The 10,705-nt window shown below is 50.4% G+C and overlaps 4 protein-coding genes across 4 annotated transcripts; 2 read left to right on the top strand and 2 right to left on the bottom strand.

Moving 5' to 3' along the window:
* Positions 1-599: 599 nt before the first annotated feature.
* On the bottom strand, positions 600-1,502 carry Uxt (Uxt prefoldin-like subunit). The gene is made up of 3 exons (XM_003748444.1): positions 1,311-1,502; positions 925-1,087; positions 600-767 (listed from the first exon to the last, which is right to left on the bottom strand). The coding sequence occupies exons 1-3, from the start codon at positions 1,500-1,502 to the stop codon at positions 652-654; spliced, it is 471 nt and encodes a 156-aa protein (XP_003748492.1). The 3' UTR covers positions 600-651.
* A 394-nt stretch (positions 1,503-1,896) lies between these two features.
* Positions 1,897-3,527, top strand: eIF3g1 (eukaryotic translation initiation factor 3 subunit g1). The gene is made up of 3 exons (XM_003748437.1): positions 1,897-2,099; positions 2,578-2,757; positions 2,922-3,527. Exons 1-3 carry the CDS (start codon positions 1,989-1,991, stop codon positions 3,474-3,476), a joined length of 846 nt encoding a protein of 281 aa, XP_003748485.1. The 5' UTR covers positions 1,897-1,988; the 3' UTR covers positions 3,477-3,527.
* A 263-nt stretch (positions 3,528-3,790) lies between these two features.
* Positions 3,791-6,712, bottom strand: LOC100902040 (protein PTCD3 homolog, mitochondrial). The gene is made up of 7 exons (XM_029112897.1): positions 6,519-6,712; positions 6,216-6,305; positions 5,786-6,132; positions 5,176-5,629; positions 4,365-5,076; positions 4,083-4,256; positions 3,791-3,962 (listed from the first exon to the last, which is right to left on the bottom strand). Exons 1-7 carry the CDS (start codon positions 6,551-6,553, stop codon positions 3,816-3,818), a joined length of 1,959 nt encoding a protein of 652 aa, XP_028968730.1. The 5' UTR covers positions 6,554-6,712; the 3' UTR covers positions 3,791-3,815.
* A 48-nt stretch (positions 6,713-6,760) lies between these two features.
* LOC100901044 (1-acyl-sn-glycerol-3-phosphate acyltransferase gamma) lies at positions 6,761-10,286 on the top strand. The gene is made up of 6 exons (XM_003748436.2): positions 6,761-6,842; positions 7,767-8,002; positions 8,669-8,841; positions 8,929-9,478; positions 9,582-9,743; positions 9,965-10,286. Exons 1-6 carry the CDS (start codon positions 6,838-6,840, stop codon positions 10,063-10,065), a joined length of 1,227 nt encoding a protein of 408 aa, XP_003748484.1. The 5' UTR covers positions 6,761-6,837; the 3' UTR covers positions 10,066-10,286.
* Positions 10,287-10,705: the final 419 nt, after the last annotated feature.

The raw sequence follows: 10,705 nt of genomic DNA, 5'->3' as shown, positions 1-10,705 counted from the left end.
GCCCATCATTCCGAAGTCTCAAGCTCTGAGTGAGAGTCCATCGCTACGACCGATACGATGTTTCAGGTTATTTGGAATCGATTCCTGTATCGCTCCGAATGTTTTTGAAGCGAAGATGAGGAACATGTCCGTCGCGGGAGTCGAGGACGAAAGAGCTGAAGCTCAATAATCCTATACTTTCGGAAAAGATATCAAAGCCAAGGCCGCGCTGTCGATCCGAAAGCCTATTCAGCGAGGCGAAATCCATTGAAGACTTATGAGGACACGTACTCCCTGCGATTCCCGTAGCTGCCGTCGCCGTAGTCGAGTCCTAGGCAAAGACTGCTACTCGGAAGGCCCCGAAGGGCTAGATTAGTGGAATAAAATGTCGGGCACATGGGAGAGCCTCATACGGGAAGGCGAATATGTCGAGCGAAAAAAAATTCCTCGGAGAAGACACCGTCACAGAAGCCAGAACCATTCCACCTTCAAGAATTCGACAGCAGCCTCACCGGCGTCTCTCTGGAATTCGTCGATTACCGCGCTGGCATCGTTCCATGTGGCGTCTCTGAGCCACTCAATCACAAGTCTTGGGGATGAACCTGAACAGCGTTTTAATTCTTTGAAATCCAGAACAGAACATAACAAGTGATCTCTACGATCCTTACGCCTTCAGCTACCCGGATCATGCCCTTTTCCCTGGTCGACACTCACACTGAGACCCTGCAGTTCACTGAGCGCCTGCAAGCCAATTTGGATCCTCGCCTTCACCTCGGCGCACTGATCGCCTGTAATGAAAGGTCACCTCTGATTACTGCGACCTCGGTTGGTACAATAATGATGATAGGAGACCGAGGTCCATAGAGTAAGCCATACGAACGAGGACTCTACACACTCGGATACAATCAGATGTTCTGTCCTCATCTACTGACTCGGTCAACGTACTTAGGTGATCTATTCGTTTCTGAAGCAGTTGCTGCTTCTTCTCGATGAAATCCACTGCGTCTTCATGTGACATCTCGCAGAAAATCCCCATTCCTAAGCAAACGAAAATTTTCGAAGCGTCTGGCACGTTTGCTTGACAGAAGAAGCTGCAACCAATATCCACCTGAAAGTTGGATTTCGGTTATTGTAGTCTGGTCGCTAAGACGGTCGCCTGCTGGAACTCTGGTTCCGGGGAAATCGTCCCGTCCAGGGGGATTGGTCATGAGTCGTCTCGAGAAAACCAAGCCATGCCGTGCCGCGGAAGATGGAATTATTCTATGACAAGCTCATTCTTCTGACGAATTCAAATCTGTACCTCTGTACAGACGAAATTCTCTCTCACCAACCTGCATACGAACTTCCTTTCCCCCGGATTCATCCGAAGCTACACTCCGTTGAAGGTTCTGAATCGCTCTTTGGAGTTGGAGATATTCGGCAGCCTGATGGGAGACTTTCTCCCGCTCTTCGTAAAGTTCCCGGAGCTGCTCACGGAGAAAATCATTGATGAAATGTTCGAATTTCGTGATCTTCGAATCCATCGCAAGACAGTGATCACAATGAGGCAGGATAGACTCCAAGAGTGCGCAATGCTCCTGTCGCCGACATTATCGACGAGTCCTCAGCGGATCCTCGGGCTAGATGAGTTCATGGCGGAGCCAGTGGTTTAGCGCGATTCGCGAGGATGCTCGTAGAATTGAATAATCCGTAGCAGACGACGACCGTGCTTCGCCGGCGGTGCTTCAATGATTTCTGCCTGCGGCAGGACTTCCCTCCAAAGACAGAAAACGCCGACGCGCAAGAGCGGGCCCGATCGGCGAGGAAATCATACCGAATTCCCGCGAGGGTGCGTCCCAGCACATGAAGATCGGCCCCTACTTTTTCTGCGGAGTGTACGGAGTAGCTTTGAATATTAGATGATGATGGTGATCTTGCGTCCATGAGTCGAGCGCTCGAAATCGCACACACACGTTTTCGCTCGCTGGCATCGGAGATCGGACTCATAGAGTTCTTGTAATTCGATCGGCATGATGAAGTCTTCGTGGGCCGATCGAGTGGAGTTCGAGCAGGGTGATCTCCCCGAGCCGAGTGAGAGAATCGACGGATCTCTGAAGATCATCACTGACTACAGAGAAAAGGTGAGATGTCATGCGATTCCCGGTTACGAACATTTCCCGAAGCTTCCTCCCTCGATGAGCTGCCCGGCGGGCGAGCAGCTCATTCGGGAGCATCAAGCCTTTGGACTCGCGGTTGCAGGAGTTCTCGTGCCGCATGGAGTTCATGGGACCTGCCTAGACGCGGAGCTCGCGGAGCACATATGTTTCCCGGTCGATTGGGACATGCAGCAGTCAGTCGGAGTGATTCCCGTTTTGACGTAGAGATATTGCTCCGATTCCCGGGCTGAATAGTTCGAGCGTATTCGATCGAGCCGAAGAAGAGTTCCCGGAGATTCTCGGAGCGAAGCTCCTTTCTTCGCCGATTGCTGCTCTCTCGAAATCGCAGCTGCACCGCCTCTATTCGACGTTCGGCATTCGAACACAATCGAAACCCTCCCAGAATGTCCTCGAAGCGGAATCAAAATGCTTCCGAGAATTCTAAAGCAGCATTCCTCCGCAGGATGGCAAGAAATTCAAGGTCATCAGCACCTACAAGATGGAGAAGAAGGAGGTTGCGAAAAGTGTCGCTCATCGGAAAAGTCTCAAGAAGTTCGGAGACTCCAAAAATGATTCTGCCGGACCGAATCCCGCGACGACTATCGTAGCTGAAGAGATTTTCATGCAGTTCGTCTCGATCAGGGTAAGGACTATCATCATCGCCGTCTCCCGTATCTGAAAACTCTCCTGTAGAAGAGTCTACAGCCTAGACTGTCTATGGACTTCTCCCTACCCATGGGCTGGGGAATTAAAAAGTTTCTATATTGTTGTGCCGTCGATATCCACAAACGCTATCTCTTCCTGTAGGGCGGAGTTGAAGAACAGCAGGAAACCGAGGAGGATCTCCAGCTGCAAGCGAAAACTCAACTCAGCAAAGTCGTCGCTTGCCGTATATGCAAAGAGGATCACTGGACGACACATTGTCCGTACAAGAACCAAATGCCGTCGAACACACCGTTGGACGAGTCGAGTCGAGCAGCTGCCGCGGCGGCAAACGCTGCATCCAAAACTTCCGATTCGAAGGTGGAGCGCTACGTCAGCCCGGGGCTGCGCGACGGTTTCGGCGGTCGGCGGGGCGAGAGCATGCCTCTCACTCGGCAAAATAGGGACGAAGCTACGGTGCGAGTCACGAATCTTTCGGAAGATGTCAAGGACAGCGATCTCACCGAGCTCTTCAAGCCGTTCGGACGCATCACTCGAATTTTCCTCGCGAAAGACAAAATCACAAATGTGCCGAAAGGCTTCGCCTTCGTGTCGTACGAGCGTATTAGTGAAGCCCAGAACGCGATCAACCACGTTCACGGCTACGGTTATGACAATTTGATTCTGTCGGTCGAAATGGCGAACAAATCCAATAACTGATGCAACGATGTACTCTTCTAATCGCAATGAAAGAAAGAGCACCCACAACAATGACTCCTCCCTCCTTCGCCAACTACCGGGCTCCCGTCATGGAACTCTGACTCGCTTAGAAATGACAGTCAACCTTCCTAAGACAGTATCGGAATGGTGGCACTGCTTGTCTGCCAGAGAACAAGCAATCCTGAGATCGAGGTTCTCGAACGGAATCCCCAGATATCGGTGGGGGTTTGGGACGAAAACGAGAAAATCGAAACTTATCCTCGAGGCGAGACGTGCCGGAACCGATTCAACAGCGAACGAAGTACAATGTTCCGTTCCCTAGGGCAATAGTCCACATATTTATTCAATCTCTCGATCTTCCGCCGCTTCTTTTCGTTCCAAGCGAGTCAGGAAATCAGGACCGAAATTCTTGTTCTCGGCAGCTTTTTCCTTGATGAAATCCACAACCGTCTCATGACCGATTTCATCGCAGTATCTTGCGCAGGCCTGAAACCGAGTGATCATTCAAAGTTTTAGGCTCTCGTCCTTGGGCGATGGGGTCATGGTGTCGGTCGGTATTCTATTCCCGACAGGAGTAAGCCAGAAGTTCCCGAAGATTTCCCTCACCAGAGCCATTGCCTTGTCTTCTTTCTCGCAAGCTTTTTCGGCAAGTTTCATGAGCACCGTCGCCGATGGAACCCCCGGTACGAGATGCTGATTCTTTATGAGATGTTCCAGAGTTTTCGAAACCCACGCCATCTGGTCTGCCCGCAAGTAGGTCAGCAACATGTTGGAGAGCATCTGAAAGGCAATCAATCATCAAGTCTTTAGTTTTCACGCTCGCCGTACGGGCCTGTACGAGGGCGGCCACGAACGACAGTACGCCAGCACCCAAGGCTGCACACGCACCTCTGCGTCGAGCAAGATCGGCATCCGGAAAACTCGGCTGCGCTCCTCATTGATTGCCTCCACTCTGGTCTGCATGTCTTGGGCGAGCACCGCACATTGCTGCTGCAGTTTCTGCGACTCCTCAGTTTCGCCCACCTCGACCGAGGCTGCCAGCGCGAGAACTTGCTTGAGAATCGGTTCTCTCTCGACATGGTATAACAGGACGATGTCCGACCACAATTGCGGTAGATATCTATGAGCCGCCTGCATCTGCATACAGGTGAGAATTTCCTGGACGACAGATGCCTCCGGAGAGTAAGTATTCGGGACGAGTCGATTGTAAACAAGCATCAATTGGTCGAAGTCTTCGGTGACACACAGCAGCTTGAATAATTGTTGGAAGAAAAGCGATTCGTTGTACGCGTTGAACAACAGATGCGGATTCAGTTCGGCCATGTCAAGCAGCTGGTACGCGAGATCCCTGTCGGGAGAGTATGCCACGACTTTTTCCATCGCCACAACGAGGAAAAATAAATCGTCTGGATCCCGAACTTCCCATTGCCGTTGGGTGACTTCGGCCAGAACTCGATGGAGGGCGTCCGACGGCCCTGTTTTCGGCGTGCACTGCGTTTCCAGAATGTGGCCGTAGGTCGCCAAGCTCGGTTCGATCCCCAGGAACCTCATCTCAGCCAAGAGCTCCGGGACGATCTTGCTGCGATCTGTATGGCCTAACCTGTAGGGGGTCGAGATTCCGTTGAGGTTTTGACTCATCCCGCGGAATATATGTACCTTTGTATAATCATGATGTCATTCGTATTTCGATGCTCCTCACCGTGAACAAGCGGAGAGAGCGCTGTTGAATGTGATCAGATCGGGCCGGACGCCACACTCTTCCATCCTGTTCAGTAGCTCCATCAAAAATGCCAAACGCGACTGATGAGACTCCTTCAGTAGCGGGACCCAGCGTATCAAATGATTGAAAACGTGTCTCGTCGGTACCAAATTCTTCGTGAGCATCTCCTCGAAGAGTTTGTACCCCCTATCGACATTGCCATGTTTCAACATTCCTCGGATGAGGGCGGAATAAGCCTCGCCGTCCTTGTTCTCGATTTCCTCGAAAATCTTCTCCGCGACGCCACCGACTTTCCATTGATTCCTCCTTGGCTGTCTTTCCTTACGTTTTAGATGCTTCGATTCGATCGAAAGCATCTCATCCGGGGGCGTCTCGTTGAAGAAGGAGACCATTTGGAGTAGCTTCAGGAGGTTCTCTTGGGATATTTTGATACCTTCGGATGAGAAAGAAATTGAACCCTCACGGATGTGGGCACTCAAATCTAACTTTTCCTGAGGACTTCCCCACTGCCCCAGGATGAACAGTTCCGGAGGCAAGTCATCCGCATTAGAGTTCCCAGACGGATTTCCCGAGACTTGAAAATTCTTACCGTGGGTCTTCAGATTTTCGTAGACTACCAGGGACTCCGCCACATTTATTTCATCGATACAACGAACCAAATCCTCTTCTGAGTTTTGAGCGCCGGGCTGGAAAGCTGCGCGCGGCGGATTGAAGAGTTCAACCTTCGGCTCGGCTGGATCGTTTTTGAAACACTCAGGGAAATTGGTCAGCATGTATCGAGCTGCCTTCCTCCCTGATTCCATCGCGAGCGCATACGATCGTTTTTCCGGATTAGACACCGGAATCAGATATGGATCATCAATGAATTTGTAATGGGGGGCCGTGTGGTCCTTGTGAATTGTCGACGCGAGTGCGCGGAGTATGTCCGTCGGCCCTCTGCACGGGAAAAAGAAAGCTGAATACATCGAATATAAATCACAGCCTACGATTATCAAGGATGAGCTTCGCGGCGTAAATACCTCGGTATTCTCTGTGGTATGACTATTTCCGGTTCCGCTGTCGAAGATTTAGACTCGGTGCTGAGCTGCGAGACCCGCCGTCTCGGTAGCCTGAAATCACACGCGAATTTTTAGAAAGATTTCCATTCTCATATCTCATGCGAGCGAACTCACCGTTCGATTCTTGAAAATTCGCAACACTAAAGGGTTTCCCCGTCCGCATACGCATGGAAACTGATTGCCCTATGGAAGTCTTTCGCGAATCGGTGGAGTTCATGACATGTAAGACGGATCGCGCACACCATGCCTCCCGTGAGAACTCACCCGCACCGCTGTCCGAGACCTAATATCCTCTTCATAGATGGACCGGCTATAAAAGAACCCAGCGTTTGGATCCACCGAATAACACCCCGGAACGCGAGGAGCTCGAGGGAGAACACACTCCAGGATAGCCTTAGATGAGTCCCTCTGAAGATCGAAGCGGCTCATGCGGCGTAAACATTACCGTCGGTATTATTGTTGTCATATTTCCCAGGGGAGCAGACGACACAACAGAAACCGCTGATACAGTAGCAGACAGCCTCCTGGTGGAGGAAAAGAACTTTCAACATATTCGCGAATTTTTGCATGCTGATGTCAAAAGATGAGGTGAGGGTAAGCTGAGTCCTCATGACAGGTCTCCCTGTCACACAAACAGAGCTCAGACCTATCCCTCTCGCTATCTTTTATCCGCTCACTCATCAGCCGCTTCGGTGGAGAGTTTTTTCGTGACGTAGGTTGCATTCGACGTCGTCGCGCTCAGCTTGTTTTCCTTCAGTCGCGTCGTGTCAATGATTCTCCATGGTCGTATGATACATGTCATTTCCGCGATCGGCCAGTACGCTGACTCCGTGCATGAGAGTGTCTTCGTGCGTCTGCGATCTGGATATTAGAGCACTACAAATCGTTTTATGTAGCTACTTCGTTTCGTAGTCGGCTCAACATTCCCCAGCACCGTAAGTGATGTCACTTCCTAGTAGACTACTCCGGGAAACTCTGAAGTCTTGCACGAGTCTGGGGAGAAGCATCGTGATATCCCGAGAACGTGTCTCATCATCTCATGGACCGTCAGGTGACGTCGCGAAAGAGTGACTTAATTCTTTGAGGGGGGTCCGGTCATCAATATCCGACGGAAACTTGTCATCTCATCTCGCATGTTCGGCTCGGCATCGCCGACTCTTCATTCGGTTCGATGATTTCGTTCGCGCTCAGTCTCTTCACGAATCCGACCGCGACACCCGGGGAACCCTCAGGCTAACATAGAGTGACTAACGGCACAGATATCGCGCGAAATTCATCATACTTGATCCTCGATGACTTTCCTGCCGCATTCGATCACTTAATGGTGTGTCTGATGAAAGGAATACACGTCTGCTCGTTGGCACTGATTTTATCATTTGGATGGGAAACGGTCGATGAATGGAGGGTGTGGAATATTTCAAATGAGAAGGACATTTGGACCTTATCTCTCAAGAGCCGACTAGGTATCAGTTTCGATCAAGTCACCCAGCGAACACATTTTTATCCTTCCAGCGCGCTGAGTAAAATTCCTCTGCCCGCTGAGAAGTCCTTCAGGAACATCCAGCATCCAACCATGTTATCCGGCTTGAAACGCAGTACCTTGGCTCACACACTTCTTTTCGGTGCGTACCTGACCACCGGATTGCTTTTGAATGCTCTGCAAGCGATCGTGTACGTGCTCATCCGTCCTATCAATAAGAAGTGGTTCCGCTTCTTGAACAAACATCTCATCTATGGAAACTGGGCTCGTGAGTATCAGATCCCTTCACTCGTTCCATTAAGAATCATCCGAAGATCGTTCCGCGTTCGGCGCCTCGGCATGACGAGGAATCGTGAAGAAAGTTACTCATTGGGGGTCTCTGCTGTTTTGACTTTGCTCACTTATGAGCTGAACTGAGAATTTTTATTTTTCTCAAACTGACATCGGGAAAATGCCGGAAATCCACTGCGGCATCCGTTTGAATTACTCTAAGCCGGCAGGAATCTCTCTCTCCGGACTGCCATGGACCCGTGCCCGGCACGTCCGGTGGAACAGAGGTCGCATCGGAAATCGGGCGCTGAGAAGGCCAGAGCAGCTAATTTTACACTAGATAACTTCCGATCCGTCTGCGTACGGTCGTCCTCGAGGAGACCTTGAGATGCTCAATTCCACGCCCGAAAAAGAGATCAAAATGAAAAATTAGAAAAATCCCGACGTGAAATAAATCTTGAGATTTGCTTGAGACACGCTACATCAAGGCATTGCGAATTCCCAGAAGAAGCGATGCACGGATCGATCCCAAGGATTCTCTCATTTTTTCTTCCGAGCCAGAATGTCGAGCCCGGTCGAACGGAATCGTTTTCTGACCCAGTTCCTGAGAGCTCTGGAGACCGTAAATTGATTGAAATAGGGAAAAGAAAATCAACTTTTTCAGAGATCGTATCGCTCGGTCAGTACTGGAGCAACTCGACGGTTCGAATTTTCATGGAAGATCCAGACGCAGTCAACTCTTTCGGTTCCGAGCACGGAATCGTCATCATGAATCATTCCTACGAGACTGATTTCGTTTTCTGCTGGATGGTTTGCGACGCCTTGGATATCCTTCCGGTGAGTTCGAGAAAATTCCCCCTACGCTCCCGAAATTCTAGCTCATGGCGCCGGCTATGCACTGAGCGCTCCGAATTGCGCTTACAGAACTGCAAAACGACGGCGAAGAAAATGATTGCGTACGTACCCGTCATGGGCTGGAATTGGTTCTTCGGTGAGATGATCTTTCTAGAAAGGTCGTGGGAGAAGGATCGCCAGACTCTTCCTCAGAAGTTGGACCGCATCCTGAGCTACGACGAAACGATGCTCTTGCTCATGTTCTCGGAGGGAACTCGTTTCACCAAAGCCAAACACGAAAACTCGCTGAAATTCGCGATTGAGAACAACCTCCCTCAGTTGAAGCACCATCTTCTACCCCGACCGAAGGGCTTCGCTTTCTGCACAAAATATTTGCAAGGAAAGATGAAGTATCTGTACGATATCGAGCTGTGCGTACCGAAAGATGTGGAGTATCCTCCTACATTCACATCTTTGCTGCAAGGCAAACCGTGCCACGGGGACATGTACGTCAGAAGATACGCAATCGACGACCTGCCCGATAACGAAGAAGACCTCAAAAAATTCCTTTACAAGATTTACGAAGACAAGGACAAGGTGACTGAGTATTACCACACACACAACAACGAGTTCCCAAAAGGTGAGCAGACATCGTCAACAGCCTCGGATTTATCTAGACGAGCCTTTTTCCTCGTTGCGTCGAAATCTAAACTCGATCTCAAAAGAACTCTTCGCGCCTGCAGGTTGTGTAGAACTGAAACTGGAGAAACGTCTGCGGCCAGGATTGATTCATCTGGGCATGGTGACCGCCTTCACGATCCCGATGGCGTACTGGACGTTGAATGCCTTCTGGCTCTCGCCGTCTGTACCCCAGATGATTGCAATCTTGTCTTCTTTCGGCATAAGTGAGTCGATGAACAAGGGACAACGTGTTTAGTTAACGGCGATGACAGCCTTTGATTTGGGGCGCATCTAGGACTTTTTCTGGGGGCCAGATTCTATTTCGAAGGTGTAGGGGGTAAGGCGCTGGGCGGAGCCGATGGGCTCGAAACGATGACGCGTTCCCTCGCGCCCCACGCTTCACTAATTCATTCTTTTGAAACGATCTTTCGCGTTCTTCCTGCAGTTTACGGCGCTCTCCTGAAGATGGTCGGCCTCACAGAGACTTCAAAAACAGCTTCCCAATACGGCACCAACGCGGATGAATCTGGGAAGAAGTCGCGATGAAGCGATTGAGCTGAATGATGTTTACTATCTCGATTTTCCTCCAGCAAGTCTGTGACTCGTACAGGAGGAGCAGTTTGCGCAAACACGTGTGAGCCAATGGTATTATCAAGCGGGAGAGGGAGAAATAAGGGTTGGTTACTTAAATGTGCATTTCACTCAGATGTAGAAATAAATGTTCAATCATTCTCCTGAGGCCTACATTAAGGAGAGATGACTCCGAATATCTCGGCATTTCTATTCTCGTGACACTGTTATGACTTTATAAAATAAACAGCAAGGTTCATTCCGATTCCTTGATGTCGACCATTCATATCTTCAACGTTGACTCCGCTTCGACACGCGCATAGATAAGTTCTCAGGGTTAGCTGAGCGGTACATTGGCCAAGGGCTTCCAGCTTGAAGGGGAGATCTATCCGCAGGCGAGGCATGTGGAGCGTATTGGAGCGACCGATGCGGCGGATCCGCTCACAGTCGGTCACCGAAACTCCCACCGATAGATCATATCTATTGACGAACATTTGTCCCCTGAGCTCATCCGAGTCTTCCGGGATTCTGCCTCCTTCTAACAGGAGCGGATCCAGCTTTTTTTCTTGGGGGGGGCCAAGTCATATTTTCAGGGGGGAAAGAGCCGAAAATGATG

The sequence above is a fragment of the Galendromus occidentalis genome, unplaced genomic scaffold (assembly GCF_000255335.2).
Source record: "Galendromus occidentalis unplaced genomic scaffold, Mocc_1.1 scf7180000077532, whole genome shotgun sequence".
NCBI lineage: Eukaryota > Metazoa > Arthropoda > Arachnida > Mesostigmata > Phytoseiidae > Galendromus > Galendromus occidentalis.
Note: the sequence above shows the minus strand (reverse complement) of the source record. Positions and strands in the feature narration are given on the sequence as shown.

Bases quoted from the DNA above. Each gene is read 5' to 3' on its own strand.
- LOC100901044 (XM_003748436.2), top strand. The intron at 8,003-8,668 runs GTGAGTATCAGA...CAACTTTTTCAG, and splicing joins CATCTATGGAAACTGGGCTC to AGATCGTATCGCTCGGTCAG. The intron at 9,479-9,581 runs GTGAGCAGACAT...TCGCGCCTGCAG, and splicing joins CAACAACGAGTTCCCAAAAG to GTTGTGTAGAACTGAAACTG.
- eIF3g1 (XM_003748437.1), top strand. From the start codon at position 1,989: ATGATGAAGTCTTCGTGGGCCGATCGAGTGGAGTTCGAGCAGGGTGAT. The intron at 2,100-2,577 runs GTGAGATGTCAT...ATTCCTCCGCAG, and splicing joins TCACTGACTACAGAGAAAAG to GATGGCAAGAAATTCAAGGT. The intron at 2,758-2,921 runs GTAAGGACTATC...CTCTTCCTGTAG, and splicing joins TGCAGTTCGTCTCGATCAGG to GGCGGAGTTGAAGAACAGCA.
- LOC100902040 (XM_029112897.1), bottom strand. From the start codon at position 6,553: ATGAAGAGGATATTAGGTCTCGGACAGCGGTGCGG. The intron at 5,077-5,175 runs GTGAGGAGCATC...GACCCCCTACAG, and splicing joins GCTCTCTCCGCTTGTTCACG to GTTAGGCCATACAGATCGCA. The intron at 3,963-4,082 runs GTGAGGGAAATC...ACTCGGTTTCAG, and splicing joins AAGACAAGGCAATGGCTCTG to GCCTGCGCAAGATACTGCGA.
- Uxt (XM_003748444.1), bottom strand. From the start codon at position 1,502: ATGGATTCGAAGATCACGAAATTCGAACATTTCATCAATGATTTTCTC. The intron at 1,088-1,310 runs GTTGGTGAGAGA...TCCAACTTTCAG, and splicing joins GAAAGGAAGTTCGTATGCAG to GTGGATATTGGTTGCAGCTT. The intron at 768-924 runs GTACGTTGACCG...CTTTCATTACAG, and splicing joins GAAACGAATAGATCACCTAA to GCGATCAGTGCGCCGAGGTG.